Genomic DNA, 16,085 nt, shown 5'->3' on the forward strand with positions numbered 1-16,085 from the left:
TATTATATATGTACTTTGCCAGGAATGAGAATGTCGAGAAAATAACACATTTCTCTCTACTTAATATTTAACCATTGAAAAGAGGTTTTTTTTACCAGAAATTTACTGTAGAAGAACTGGAATATTTTCTCGAAAGAAGTGCCATTGATATCGCTTCAAAGACAAAGATTGAATTTTGGGGAAAGATATTTTGAAACATTGTCGAACATCTTGAAATAAATTCAATTTATTTATTCCAATGTATTCCATTTATTAGGAAAAAATTGTGTTCTTTTCCGACCGAAGAATGTCTTCCTTTCATTTCATTGATTTCTTGTGTAGAAAATAACTGTATAATTTAGAAATTGAATGTTTTGATTTCAGTAAATTTTTCGTAAAGAATTTATAAGAAGACATTTCTCTGGCAAATTTAAGAAATTTAATTAAAAGATTGCAGACTGAGAATGTTTCTGCAGTTTTCAGGTTTTAACCTTTCTAAGCTAGAGCAACCCGTGAAGACCTACAACTGTGTTTTATGTCTTCCGCGATCATTGCGGGCTTTCATACCACCATCTGTGTATTTGATTCCGCTCGGTCGATGGCGAGAGTCGAACAGGCCCAAGCTAGAGGCTGTGGATTTGCCGCTGCCGAACCACCCGGTGGCTCTCAAGAGGTTGGCCGCCTTCTTCTGCACCCCACCCTGACCTTGGCAGCTCTGGGACAGGATGGGAGGACTCCGTCGAGCGCCTCGACGCTCTCTGCGCCAGCGCAATCGCCTCAGCAGACGCTCAATCAGTCCTGAGTTCGTGAAATTGATCAACTCATCGTTGCCCTCTTCTTGCGCCTCATCATCCGCCTTGGCGTCGTCCTCCTTGGCTCTGGGCGTCGAACTCTTCAGAGGCAGTTCGGGAGTCTTCGACGGAGTGCCTGGAGACACTTCCGGACGTCCTGTTGACGGCGTTTGCGAGCGCGACGCCGCGAGACTCTGCTTCGTGTCGCCCTTCACGTGCACCATCACACCCGGCCTGAGAGGCCACTTTGGCGGACTTCTGGGCACCTCAGGAACACTTTGAGCAGTCTCCTCGTCCTGTCCACTCTCCCGCGCCTCACTCACGGGCGACGAAGGAGCCGTGAGTACGCTGTTGGCATTTTGAGTAGCAAACACACACACACAAAACGACATCATGCAACAGCAAAGATGAAATAAAAAAAAAAACGCATAGAGCAGTATTAAAAGATGATGAATAAAAATGAAGATGATGAAATGTAAAATGAGGATAATGGATTTACCTGTGTGCTGCATTATTCGACAAATTCCTGTTATCTGATGATTTGATTGGAGATAAAAAAAGCGAGACAAACAGAAAATATGCGTTAGTATCAACAAAAACAAGATGTTTGAGAGAAAAAATTGTTAGATGATGGTGAAGTTCAAACAAAACTCTGTCGGTGTGCACTCTTTGCGGGAAAGCTTCTCACCTGATGGTTAGTTTTCGAGCTTTCTCTGCACGAAGTGCTTCACCACATAGCAATGGATATAAATTAGCACAAAACGGAGATGAAAGTGTGTTTCTTTCACTGTTTCATGATCTAGATAGTGCTCCATTAGAACATTTTACTATATTATTTGCCCATTTATCAAGAAAACATGTTGCTGTTTGTGTTAAACGTCTCTGAAATTCCATTAAAATTTCCATAAATTTTCATACGTTGCCATCATTTATGCTCCAATGAGATTTGTATAATTACTTTTCATCAACGTATGAGAAAATGTTATTAATGGCATTTGCCACACTTCAAAAGCGCTTTTTCTATTGTAATGCCAAATTAAACAAAATCAAGCACACGATTTTCATCTCAATTTCACATTTTAAATTAGTAGCTGTATTTAACTTTTTAATTATAATAAATGTAACAGGAAAAGTAACAACATTAATAGTTAATATTGATTCTGTCAAATTTGAAGAAAAAAATTTAAATTAAATTTCCTCTGATTAATTTACGCGTTCCATCAATTGACCTTTCATCTCCATTTGCGTATTAATTTTGCTAACAATTAATTTAATAATTTTGCAAATATTCTTTTCTTGCCCAATTATTGCAATAAAACTGTGAAAATACACAATACACAAATTGGATGGGGTTAAAATAAATATAAATAACAATTGTCAACTCTTTCGCTGAATGTCACACTTTTATGAAAATTAATTATTTTATGCGTTCCAAATTGTAATTCGCCATAGTATAACATTTATACATACGGTTTGGGAAATGTGGAGTATGAAAAATTAATAATAAATGTAGCAAAAGATTCACTTTTGGAAAATCAATTTGAATTAAAATGATAATGTATTGAGGATTTTATACTCAAATTAATTAGCAGTAATTCAGCAATGAATGCCATTCATTATCAATTTTCAGCACAATATATTGATTTAATGGACTTTGGGGGTGGAATTGAACTATCGATTGGGGTACATATGTGAGAACATACGGACAAAGGAAATGATTGCAATCATGCCTCACATCATTATTAAATCAATCTATTAGTGCAAATAGACAAATACAAATTCAACATTTCAACGCAGAAAAATCACAAAATTTACATCCAACCCAGTGCTTAAGGGCGGATCTCTTCGTCCAATTATTTCCGCTGTGGTATATTTGGATTTCGGTTATTGCATTACATTGGCTTTTCCTCTGTTTATTGTGCATGCTTTAAAAAAAAAGACAGGAGGAGAAAGAGAGAAAATATTGTATGCTAATACTTTCAATGTATCACAAAGAAAAATTCTATCAGGGATTTTGGGGACAAATATAGGTATACACAAAAGTATAGAATTAACGACAGAATATGACAAAAAAAATCCGTCTATCACGTCTCAAAACCATTCATTTTTGCACCAATTGTGCAACAATTCAACAAATTGTGGGGACATCGAAATCCAATATATGTAGCAAAATACGGGGAAAAGGTGAATGGCAGTAATTTAGAAGAGCGAAACATAGAGAAAAAGAAGTTATTCAACATTTCCATGGACACAAAAAGAGTGGATATAGCGTGAAAAGAACTAAATCAAAAAATCTTCAGGGGATTTTTCTCATTTGTACGTAATTTCGGATTTTGGGGATTGAATTCGATGCACTTACATTTATCCCGGCGCCTCCTCTTGCGGCAAACGCAGATAATGACGATGCACACAATGATTACAGCCAGCAGCAATGCGAATACGGCCGCAATTAGGATGATTAAAGTCATTCGATCCCATCGCTGCCACCATCCTATATGCCCTAGAGGCGCCACGGCGCAAGAGAGGAAATATCATTAGTTCCACTGGATTTTCCACTATGAAATTTACAATTTCCAGTGAAGAGGAAATAAGCTTTATCTCTATAGAGCTTAAGTGTAACTATGAGCTCATTCGAAAGAAGATTAAAAATGACACTTTTTTCGCTTTTTTTTTCACTGGAAAATTGTAATAAAGCGATAGATGCCTGTTGAAGTGAGAAAGAAAAATGATATCTTACGTTTGTCCTTCAGTTCTCAATATTGTGCATCGCGATATATTGCGAGCAGCATGAAAAGGTACAAGTATATGATTGTAGCATTCGTCCAAGGGCCGCGAAACAAGATCTATCGATGACACAAGGCTTAACACTTACCAGCCACATCCACCTCACACACGCTGCCCATGCCGACAGAGTTGTTGGCCATGCACCGATAAGTCCTGGTCTCTGTCACGCCATCCTCGAGGATCAGGTAGCTCATGATGCCATCCTGTCGCACGTTGTACTCTTCGATTGTGTCGTTTTCCGTTCGCAGCGACCAGTGGAAGTCCACGGGCTCCGGATTGCCGTACGCCGTGCACACGAGTGTGTCCTCATCCTCAACCTCTCGGCGCACAATTGAGCAGTTGGGCCTGAAGAGGACATTCATCGAGGCCTCGGCGCTGTGATTCCCGTGCCGGTTGAAGGAGATGCAAGTGTAGAGACCCGAATCGGATCTGTGCATTCCTCTGTTCACTATCAAAGCATTTCCCTTGGCGATCACCTGTCCTTGTCGTCGCCACTCGTACGTTGGTTCTACGGGGAATTCATCACGTCAAGGGAGCATGTCAAACCGACCGGAATGCACCAAGGAGAAATTATAATCGAAAGTAGTGTACAACTCAGAGGAAGAGTTTCACTACTTGACTTTATAGTGGTTTTCCAGGCTGTTATATCTACTTAGAACAGAATCATTTGCGGAATGCGACATTTTTGGAATACATTGAATAGAATGGGATAGCCAAAAAAGGATTAAAAACTCCTATAATTGATGTACATAATTCAGGCATATGAACAGCCCCTTGAAAATGTCAATTATCCTTCTTTGTTCTTGTATCTTAATTCCATGATATTCTCTTTACTCGCCCAAAAAGCACAAATATAAAACGAAGAACATGTTCACCAATTTAGAGGATAATCACCAGATTATTATCGGAGCGAACTAAAAAAGCTCAAAGGAAAAGGAGCTTTTCTTTTCATTTCAGTGGGGGAAGATTGTATATTGCCAGTCGTCTGCCTTAAATGACATAATCTCTGAGTGTATGTGAGGAAATTGGTCAAACGAGAGCTGAGGCAATTGGCATCTTGAGCTCAAATTTCCCTGGGGACGCAGCAAATATCTCCAACTCACCTGGATATGCCTTGGCGGAGCAGAGAATCCTCTGGGGCTGATGTCCCTCCTCCACTGTGATCTCCACATTGGACACCGTGGTGTTTTCTGGCGGATACTCAACGCCGAAGTACGTGGCACTCCGCACGCCACCCCCAACGGAGTTGTTGGACGAGGCGCAAGAGTAATTTGCGCTGTCCCGGAAGATGTCCAATTTCTCATCCGGCCATGCGGACATGTTGAAGTGCTGCAGGATTTCAACGGTTCATGAGTGGCAATTTTATTGCACAAAATATCGCTTTGCAATTGTTTTGCTATCTCCTCTAATAATTCAGAGTACATTTCATTATGTTATCATTAATATCCAAAACCAGTGTTTAATATGGTGGATGAATAAACAATTTGATGACGTTTTATTTGGCGCACACTATTTTCATGGCACCATATGTAGTGGAAGTCACGATGGGTCAGCATAAATAAGCTAAATTGACTTTTATGAGCAAATTACTCAAATATTTGCACTGTTGATTACATATATGGAACTCAATAGAAGAGCTCCAGTCAAAGCATTGTCCGGAAATATTGCAAAATACCAACAGTGCTTTTAGTGATGTGGGAAAAATGTCATGTTTACTACATTAAAATGTCCAATGAAAATGGCTTTCTGGCAGCTGCAAACATTTGAGGTTTGTTTCACTTTATTCCACCCAAAACAAGAGAGCAACTGCAGAAGCAGGACTCTGTCTAATGAACATGAACGTCCTCAGGCTGCAAAGTTCAACACAGGGAATTCATAACACGTTGGAAACACAGGTTTAATTTACTCTTTTGAATTTTATAAGCACTCATAAATACAAAAATATGAACTTGTGGTTGAAATGTAATTTTGCCGTATATGATTTCAATGGTGAAATGTTCATTTTAGTATTCAAAATGTAATACAAATGATAGGAAAGGCTTTGAAGCAGAAATTCTCTGATTCCTCACAACACATGCACAATTTTGTACCAATACAAGAAAAACCTTAAAGGCAAAAAAACCAGTTCCAAACCAAATGTACAAAAGTACTATATTTGATTGAAGTGCGCATAAATATTTATTTCCCAAAAATCAACCAAGATAGAGGAATTGATTTTTTTCTTTTTAGACTACTAAAGATCTCTAAATATACTGTACGTTTGTTTTTTTTATATTATTGAAATCTTTTAGGTAAATTAATTCCCAAAATTCCATTCTAAGAGCTTACAATATCTTAATTTGCACCCGACGGCATTAGAGAAATCACAAAGCGGACTCACCAAGATGGAGAGAGTGCTCTCGAAGTCCCCAGTCGACGGATCCGGTGGCAGATAGGAGTCCCTCACGTAATACTGCTCTCGGTACTCCTCGATTCCCATGCCGTCCTTGAACCAGGAGATGTTGCAGCGCGGAATGCACTCCACGCGACACGACAGCGAGATGCCGGGCGTGGAGAACAGGGCCCCGGTGTAGGGCGGCAGCTTCTGGATGAACGCCGGCGCCGCATAAACGTCCAGTTGGACAGTGGCGGGATTGCCCTCACCGCCCTCGTTGTACGCGAAGCAAGAGAAGTTCGTCCTGGAGTCCAGACCCACGGGATCCACCGTCCACATGGGCGTCACGACGTCCATCACAGATTTGTCGCCCCGCAGCCAGCGATAGCGCGTGGCGTTTGGATTGCCGCCGTCTTCCACGCTGCAGGATAGCGTGACGCTCTTCCGCTTAATCGGTATATGCGGACGATGAAAGATGCTGGCATTTCCAGGCTCGTAGTACACCACGAGCTCCTTGTCGGCACACATGGGGCCCCAGCCGGCGGCATTGAAGCCCTCGCACGAGTAGTTGCCCAGGAAGTCTCTGCCCACATTCTGCAGCAGCATTTTGCTGGGATCGATGCCGCAGAGATCCTCATCGTCGCCCGACTCATTGCCCACGCACTCCGGGAGCTCCTTGAGCAGCTGCCCGTCGAGGAACCAGCGCACCTTCAGCAGCTGAGCCGGATTTCCTTGCACCACGTTGCAGTACAGCGTCACGTTGGACGCGTTGTTCTCAATGATTGGCGACGCGGGATCCATGGCCAAATCCACCGTGGGCACATCTGTTGAGACACACAATGGCTCACTCTCAATGCACAGCTCCCAGCGATAAATCTCCTTTCACACACCCCTTGCATAATCAATAACGCAGCCGTGCGAGTGGCACCAAAAGTGGGATTTGGAGAGAACATGGGATGAAATTGGGTCGGAATAAGCGATATATTTTCACCTGATTTCGACAGAAGCATCATCATATTTCCATGCGCAACAAAAGCTGTACGAAAACTTACTCGTGTCCTCAAAATGATAAGCATGCGTTGTCACTTTTATAGATTGCTGGACACAACGTTAATATACGTTTTCCTTTTGTTATGGCCAAGTTATGGTAATTTATTGAGAATTGAAGGAGAATCTGTAAATATTCTCAGTACAGATGATCTCTTCTGATTCAAATTTGCAAGAGCTTCTCATTTCAAAGAATGGGACATGAACCAATTGCCAAAAAGGGAATGCATTTCTGCTTTCGGAAGCTTTTCGAATCATAAAGCCATATAGAAATATGATTGGAATGCATTGAGTGATTTTTCAGATTTGCCAATGCTCTGGAAGCCGAATTGCTTTTAAATTTGAAGCAAATTTACTCGCAATCCTTAAAGTGTAATCGAGTTCCCCAGCTTGACATTTCATAGTGTGACAAAGTAACTGCCCTGAAAATTGTTAATGCACACAGGCAATAGATTTAAAAGTAGAACAATAGATCATAGATAAGAAGCGGCTTTTGTATCTCCTGAAATCTGCACGCTTTATGCATAAATGTCAAGCGCAATAGCGCCGCGCCAGCGAATTTCATAAATCTACAGGGGATACAGTTCAGGGGGTTCAGGGGTTGTAACAATGGCACTCAAATAGTCAATTGAGGGATAATGGAAGGCGACAATCTGCAGCATCGCTGAAGATAAGCGCATTGCACAGACTTACATTGTATATCCACGAAGACAGCATTGTCGGACGTGTCATTGCCAATGGCATTAGAGAGTTCGCACGTGTAGATGCCGATGTCGGTGCGGGAGGCGTTCTTCACCAGAAGAGCCGTCTGCTCTGGATTTCCACCCTCGAAGCGCCCTGACCGCCCGATCTGAATCAAACTGCCGTTCTGCTTCCATCGAACACTCTCCAGACTCGCGGGATTAGCCTCGTACTCGCAGAAGAGCAGAAAGTCCTCAGTCTCATTAATCGTGATATTGTCTGGCTTCACCGTGACCACTGGCGGATCTGCAGGAAAAAGTGTGCGGGGAAAGAGAAGAGTTTGTGTGTACTTCTGCAGCAGGAATTTGAAGTGAGGGAAACTTACACATAACTTCGAGGACAAGTGTCTCATGAATGGGCTTCTCCAGATCATCCCTCATCACGATGTTGTCACCCTCACATCGGATTGCCACCCCGTTCTCATAGCGTGTCGCTGTGAAAATCAACTGGCTGACTGTCTCGAAAGTGCCATCGTTCTGCAAATACTACAAGAGACAAAGAGGCGTGCTTGTGTGAAAATTTCCGGAATTTCAATTAAAATCCACCCCCGCAGACGAAATTCTCATTAGGCGAAGCTCTGGCGGGAGAATTTATCGCTCTGCGCGGGCGGAGGAGGCCAAACCATTACCGTTTTCGTGCTGATGGTACTCAGTGGCTCGTGGTCGGGATTGAGGGCTCGTGTTGAGTTGTACCACGTCACATTGGCGGCTGGTCGAGCGCCGAATACCTGCCGGAAAGACGTGAAATATATACTCAGCGCAAAAGGTAAAATCCACTCCGCAACTCACCTGACACTGCAGCAGCACCTTTGTGCCCTGAACAGTGTGATGTTTCACACCCGTCAGGCTGATTTTTGTCGGACGAACTGTAAGAAAGCGTCCATAAATCCTCGCCATTCATCTCATTAATTACAGAATAAAATTGTATGAAGCTTTCCCAACGCACACACTTTGCTATATTGTGAAGTTTTCATAAACTTTTCAGCCAGAACTTTCATCTACAAGTTTCACTGCACAATGAGATAAGTGATTTCGTTGGTTTTGGGTGAATATTTGAAATAAAAGCTTCTCAAGTATTTTTAGTGTTTTCTTAACTCTCTCCAATTTCTTGCCAAAGAACTCTCAACGCTATACTTTCCTAATATGAACCTCAAGTAAGTAAGTGGAATGTTTCATAGAGAAGACAATTACGTGACCCTTTCCTCTCTTTCATCTCGAGAGTGGAATTGAAATTTCCCATCTTGTCCATAAATCATGGCCATTCACGACTTCAGACTTGTCTTGAGAATCTTGCGATGCACTGACGTTGGCCTATATTTAGCCCATAACGACCGACCCAGTTCTATCCTGTGCACTCACCTTGTAGATCTAGCACCAACTGATTGCTGACGACGTGCTCGAGAGCTGGTGTCTCCACGCGGCATTCGATGGTCGATGCCAATTCCAGACGAGACAGCACGAGTGACAGAGTGGACTTCACCAGGAACAAGTCGTTGGACTCATCGATAGTCACAGTGTCTGCAGGAGAGACGAGTTATTATCCACTTGTGTGCGGCATTTGGGGCCAAGCGGAGTAACGAACCTGTGAGCCTCTTGCCCGAGCGATACCATCCAACGAGTGGAGCTGGGCGAGCGCCTCGCACTTCACAAGTGCCTCCCAAGGTGTGTCCCTCGCGCAGAGGTCCCAACGTTGTGGAATTCTTCAGCTGCTTGCCCTCATCGTCCAGCACAATTATCGCCGATGGTGGGACTGGAAGGGAGGATGTAATTACGGTGACTCGTCCATCAATCCGCCCAATCGATAAACTTACCCAAAACTTTGAAGTCTATGCTGTAGGCTCCAAGATTATTGCACGACTCCAGCGGCTCCAAGAAAGTACTTTCGCAAACGTAAGTGTCCTCATCACTCACTTGGACGCCTTTTATGTGAAGACGTGTGGCGGGCCCATTTGGTGAGTGATCGATTGACATTCTGCAGAGGAAAATATTGGGTCATCTTCGCAGCATTCCAAGCAAATTACCCACACACAAGGCTTCTGCAGTGTTTTCATCAGTGACAGGCGAAAATACATGCCATAATTGCACTTATGAACACGAGAAAATCATGTGTGCAGAAAAGCTCTGAACTTTTAACCTTAACTTTGCAATTCGCTCATTAATTCGTAAATAATATTACGAATTAAAATTTTACAAATTCAGAGTTAACCATTTAGAGGGTATTTTGTGCCACTGTTTGCACTCATTAATAAATTTTCATTTAAAACAAGAACAAAAATATAATATTTCACGAAATATAATATTTCGCAAAAATATTATATTTCACGAAAAAAAATTACACTGCACAATCTACGTTAAATTAATTTCACTTTGTGTTTTGCAGAAATATTTTATTTTTGATTATTAATATGAATATTTCATATCCTGGGTGGGAAAAAATTCCCATGAAAACCGATAAAAGAGGCGAAAATTATAATGACTAATGCATAATTGATTGGTTGAAAATTTTATCATTCCACTGGTAAAAGTGGTGGCGATTCAATAATTTCACACATTATCCTCACACACACACACACACACAAACATACATTTTGGGTGGGTGAACAATTGATTTCCCACCCACTTTGCGTTGGAAAAAAAACAGCACACAGTTGGTGGGCATAAAAACACATTCGCACACAGAAATGTCATGGCAGAAAAGTATAGTATACAATTTTCAAGCGGCAAACAGTTTCGATAACGTGGCATTAAATATTAAATTACACATAATTCAAGTCAGTTAGATTTATTTATTCAAATACTTTTGTTCGTGTCTCTGACACCCCAATTTATTTCACCATTTCCCCGGCGATATATTTTCACCCCGTTCTCGCAGATATTTCGCCAACCCTGCGAGTTGATTTTGCGGCATGGGATTTATGCAAAAATTGATGAGGAGGTTTTTCATCTCATGCCTATCTGTGCCTAATGGCTGAACCAGGATGGGTAAACACCCAGGATATGCGGCATAAATACTTGGCAAAAGAATGTCGAAATACCGTAAATAAATACATACTTATACACATGTCAAATAAATGATTTTGTGACACACTATTTATTTTAACTGAATCACTCATTTTGCAAAGAAAAATGAAAAAAAATTTTTAAAACATGATAAAATATACAAGAGAGGCGAATTTTGGGAAGTTATTTAATAAACAAAAATAGAAAAAATCAGTATATTTATATGAAAACAATGCTAATCATGAATTGTCAATTTTATACAATAATTTATCATTAATTTTCCGTGATTATGGTGAAAATTTTAATGTCAAGATATAAAAACATAGTAGAATCATTAATTTTGAAAATTGCAGATAAAATTTTGCATGCGAAATTTCTATACAACACAAAATTAAATTACTTCTGATTGCCAACTATGGTTTTAGCAGCGAGAAGTGGAATTAAGCCCATGTTTTACTCGCGAGAAGCATCACAAAACTCATGGCGTTGGATTTGAAATGCAGAATGAGCGCATTAAACGCCGTCGTGGATTAAGGGCATACGTGGAAAAATAGAGTTTGGCTGCAGTTTAGGACACCAAGAGCCGGATGTGAAGTGTTTGCGGCATAGTTCGGGAGCTTTGCATAAAAGCCTCTGCAAGTGTTGTTATTTTAGAATTAAAATTCGCTCGTCATCTCATGCTGTCGTTCTCACATCACTCTTCTGTGACAATAACCAAGCGAAGCTATTCATCCCAACTTTGTCATTCGCCCAGGGACTCGTGTATTTAGCATAGAATGTATTTGAGAATTTGTACGCAGAGCAAAAGAGAGGGAGAGAAGTTATGATTGCATAAATAATATTCTGATGGAGTGTGTTTCTCGTGTGACGAAAATACAACATCGTGATACATGCTGCATGTAATTTATTGACAAGCAATTTTGTCAATAAATCACACACACACCAAATTCACTTCTCAATCAGAAATGTTGAACGTGTTATATGGTGCCCAATATTTGTTCATATTATAGTAACACAATTTGGATTCATCGCATTATTGTGTCAACATCGTAAAGTTCATTAGATTCGGTTATATATATTTTGCGCACGCCAAAGGAAGCCAGAGAGATTTCATCAGGTATACACATATAATGTAATAGAGGACATGCGATGAAGGCTGTGACGAGATTTTCGGGGATAAGAGGAAAAATGATCTTGTGTGTGGGCTTCGATGGAGGCGCAAAGACGCACCCAGAGAAAGAAGTCATTCAATTCCCTCAATATTCCATTTCCCACCGACACACGACTGGCATTCGCATGAAATACTTTCATCGAACAATGATGGAAAATACGTGACCCGAAGACTCAGAGGGATTTTGCCATCCGCACGAGGAAGACACTCAGGAGATCTCAATGAAATGCGAGAATTCCTGAGGAGGGAAATCCAGCTTCATTGTCCTCACGCACAGCTCAGAGAAAATCTATTATCAATGAGTTCTTTCGGAAGCATCTACTGGAATTTGTGGAATTCCTCACGAGAGATTTCTCAAATTGATTTCATTGACATTGTGCATTTTTTGTAAATATCTCTATTACACTCAGGAGAAAAACGTGTGTGTTCGCTGTCGAATTTTTCAACCTGCATTTCGAGTATTTGTGAGACAATTCAAGTGTAAATTGCGATAATACGACACCTGAGATGTGACTAAACTTCTAAGGAGAGAAGCTAATAAACAATTCTAGACTGATATTTCCTCCGCCACTTCATAAATAAATACATTATATGTTGAAAAGGCTTTCCCGCCATTAATCGTACATGTTATTTTATAAACATTTCTAGCATGTTTGATTTTATTTTCGAAACTCTGACTTTCTTTCAAAATTCCCTATGATTTATTAGCTGAAAAAGGAACAATTTCCCTGTCATATCGCAATTTCTCTTTTCTACCGTGAAATTTAATCCCACTTTAGTCGACAATGGCGAAAAAACCCTATCAGAATGCGTCTCATTGAGCGCACTTCTTCACCCGGGAAAAAGTTCTCGTGGGAGTTGATAATTTTTTCTCTCTCTCTCTCTCTCACCCATTCTGCAGAGAGCTTTTTTCTTGCCATGATACATAAGCATTCCTCATCCAGCCGCAATTTATATTTCTCGCAGAAGCGGCGAGGATGAAATTTGACTTTCCACTTGAATGAAATTTCTATTTATGCCGCCAACAAGAATTTTCACCCATCGAGAATTCATTTCATCGTCCGTGGAAAATATTCATTCCATTAGTAAATATTTTTACTTTCACTCGAGAAAGAGAACTTTTTTCTTCTCTCTCAGAAGCGCGCGCGGAGAAATTGAAATTTCTGCCACCCTCTCAACTCTTGAGCCACATAGATAAAATTGAAAAATTTATATGCTCCTTCACCGTCGTGTGGGTGGCTCTTCGCGGGGAAGTGGTGAGAAAGTATTATTTCGATATAACAGGCAATGAGTTGGACAAGGCTATAATTATAATTATATTGGGACTGACATTTGCCTGTGAATGACAGGAAATTAATTAACAATCGATCACTTTTTTCACTCACTTCGCGCCGGGGAAATTAAGGGAAGAGGACACCAACTCACCTAGGCTTAAACTCTCCCTGAATGTTGACCACTTCTCCATCGCCCGAAACCACGGCAATTCGATCGCTGCTCTTGAACCACTTGACCGAGTGCAGCTCACCGCAGGAACTGACGTCCACAGGGCACGTGAGGACCACAGAATGCCCTCGCAGGGATGAGATGGTCTCATCTGAAAGTTGAGAAGGAGTTTTGCATCACTTTCTACCACACACATGGCAAGAGACCTCAGGAAATCAATGATCTTACACTCAAATATTGGTACTCAAGTTTAAGTGCCAAGGCGAAGTTCAGTGGCTAGAGGTGGTGTACAGCTCAGAAGAAGTCTCTCTACTGCTTTGAATGTCTATGATTGGGGTAGGTTCTTGTTTCTGTCATGTTTTTCTAGGTTATGTGAATTATTATCAAATTTATTCTTACGATCTCTTAATGTAAAGCTTGATATTATTTTAGGTTATGCTGAAAGAAAGTACTGACAAAATGATCAAATTTACTAATCACTTATTTTTTTATTATCTTATTATGCTTTTAGTTTTCTAACCTTAAAATTTGCTATAATTCTGATATTTGAGTCTTTACATAAACATGAAACTTTATGCAGATTATCATATGCATAATGTTTGTAATTAAAGAGGGAAGTGACGATTTCAGACATTGATGAAGTGTCAGGAAGTGGTGTACGTATTTAAGCCATATTTTTCGCCTCGAAAAAGTCCACATAAAACCATACACTTATGTACTGTATATGTATGAATGAATAAACTACAGCTGGAAGTGAAAAATTTCGCTTTTCTCAGACCGTCTCACGTGCGCCAATCAATGAGAAAATCTTCAAGTTTGGGAAAATATATCAGTGTACAACTTTGTCGAGATCCTCTCATGTGATTGTGTGGAAAGTCAATAAAGAGTGAAAAGTTGAAATTGCCAAAAATCGAGTGTGTTTCTAAGAAACTTTCACTCAGCGAACAATTCCAAAAAATATACACACATTTGTATTCATTATGGGAAAATTACAAGTTCAAGGAGACTCTCAGATATCGGGTGATTTTTGCAGATGCGATTTTTGGTGGGCTTTGCACGAGGCCGTGATCCAATAATTATTGACTTTCTGTCGTCGTCGTAAAACATGTGGGCTGAACTTTTTCCACTCCACTTGGAACATGGCCAGAATTCTCATCTCAAGACAGTCTCTGTTATGTGAGTTTTATGGATATATTCGTTGGTGGAAGGGAAATTTACAGACACTGCAAAGGAGGAATCACATCTCATGATCAATTCCACATTATGAAACAAACATATGATATCAAACACCCAATAATGCTCCGCCAGAGGAAAAATCTTCCATTTATTGCTAGAGCCACACAGAAATAGTTTTCCTGCGATTGTGCACTGAGATTCACAAATATAGCGATTCACCGTGAAGCGCATAAAATTTGTTGTCATTTCGTGTCTTCAAAAATTTCAATGAAATACACGAAATTGTTAAGCGCTTGGGGAGAATTTGATGATTTTCTTATTTCTCTTGTGTTTTGAGGAAGTACAGAATATCTTTTTTTATATCTCGATATATTTGATCTTAATTCGGTGTCTGAATTTATGGAATTCTTTGAAATCTGACTGATTTTGAAGTCGCTTCGGATTAAAAACTGATAATCACGGGAGATTTTTGTGCATCTCACATGGTTGGGTGTAGAATCAACTTCCAGATGAACTTAAAAGCTTAACACATTTTTAAAATAGTGATCCTCATTGAAGCATATGGTGTAAACAAAGCGAAAAATCATCTGCAAGGTTAATAATTTTGAGCACAATCATGCTATAAATATTGTGGGGCGGAAATAATAAATCCCATCTCCGGGATAATAAAATTATTGCGCACTTGCGATCTCACAATTCAGTTCCTGCGGAACCCTTTTCCCAAGGGAGCCCTTTCACCACCCTCTCAAACGCCCCTGAAATTCTAATGAGTCGAGCAGTGGCGCCTCTTTGAAATTCTGCACATTTGTGGGATGTGTTGTCACTCGAATATTACAACTGGGTGGGCAAGAAAGTTGGAGAAATGTGCGGTGAAAGAAGGTCTCCTCTGGCACAATTCGCGTCAGTGAATTTTGTATAAATAGCAAAATCATTTTATAAATATCTCCACACACACACACACAAGAGGCCCTCATGGCTAAGTGGAAAATGTCGCGGGACTTGGGGAGTGTATTGGAGGCAAATAGCCGTGTTGGATGCTATTTTTACCCACAACCATCGCGCTCTCCTCCCGCACTTTTTCCGCCGGAGATGAGACACACACTGTGTCTGGTGTGTGGCGGCCAAATGAGTTTTCCAAAGGCAATTTTCCCCGCAAAACCGCACAGAAGATGCCTCTGGGAGTGTTTCGGAGGCGCCCTGGCTGGCGGGACAATTTGGGTTAAACGCTCTCCTCTCCAGACCCTGACGAAGAGACCTTGGCGCAAGAATGACTATCAATTTCACCAAGATTGCCGTCGAGGGGTCAATTTTGTTCACCACACGAAAATTATTCCCTGGAATTTGACTTTAAAATTCTCAACTGAACATATTACAACTAGAACTTTTCAATATTCCCTCTTCCGAGTAAAATATATATTGTAATCGCTATAAATTGCTTAGGTGAAATCCCCATTGAAGCGACATTGAGTGCAGGCAAGGAAGTTGTGTGGAAATCCCACGTCTATGACGAATTAAAGTGTCGTTTAGACGTGGAAAGAGAGAAAAACGTAAAAATGCTTTTTAATCTACCAATTTGCGTT

At 40.6% G+C, this 16,085-nt stretch overlaps 1 protein-coding gene across 6 annotated transcripts in view; it reads right to left on the reverse strand.

The window, feature by feature from the left end:
* The window catches only part of LOC132265810 (hemicentin-2-like), a 42,275-nt gene that overhangs the window by 7,426 nt on the left and 18,764 nt on the right, over positions 1-16,085 (reverse strand). For 3 of the 6 annotated variants that reach the window (XM_059766587.1, XM_059766588.1, XM_059766589.1), the window contains exons 3-14: positions 13,312-13,480; positions 9,527-9,687; positions 9,298-9,465; positions 9,075-9,233; positions 8,505-8,581; positions 8,345-8,443; positions 8,042-8,201; positions 7,669-7,962; positions 5,935-6,752; positions 4,658-4,883; positions 3,643-4,062; positions 3,130-3,270 (exon numbers count right to left, since the gene is read on the reverse strand). In XM_059766587.1, the coding sequence (XP_059622570.1) occupies positions 3,130-3,270; positions 3,643-4,062; positions 4,658-4,883; positions 5,935-6,752; positions 7,669-7,962; positions 8,042-8,201; positions 8,345-8,443; positions 8,505-8,581; positions 9,075-9,233; positions 9,298-9,465; positions 9,527-9,687; positions 13,312-13,480 (2,892 nt within the window). Of the gene's footprint in view, positions 1-1,269; positions 1,304-2,481; positions 2,696-3,129; positions 3,271-3,642; positions 4,063-4,657; positions 4,884-5,934; positions 6,753-7,668; positions 7,963-8,041; positions 8,202-8,344; positions 8,444-8,504; positions 8,582-9,074; positions 9,234-9,297; positions 9,466-9,526; positions 9,688-13,311; positions 13,481-16,085 lie in introns of those variants that run through there. The other 3 variants (XM_059766591.1, XM_059766592.1, XM_059766593.1) reach the window with 2 other exon arrangements.

This window comes from Phlebotomus argentipes, unplaced genomic scaffold, assembly GCF_947086385.1.
Source record: "Phlebotomus argentipes unplaced genomic scaffold, Phlebotomus argentipes genome assembly contig_5, whole genome shotgun sequence".
Taxonomy (NCBI): Eukaryota; Metazoa; Arthropoda; class Insecta; order Diptera; family Psychodidae; genus Phlebotomus; species Phlebotomus argentipes.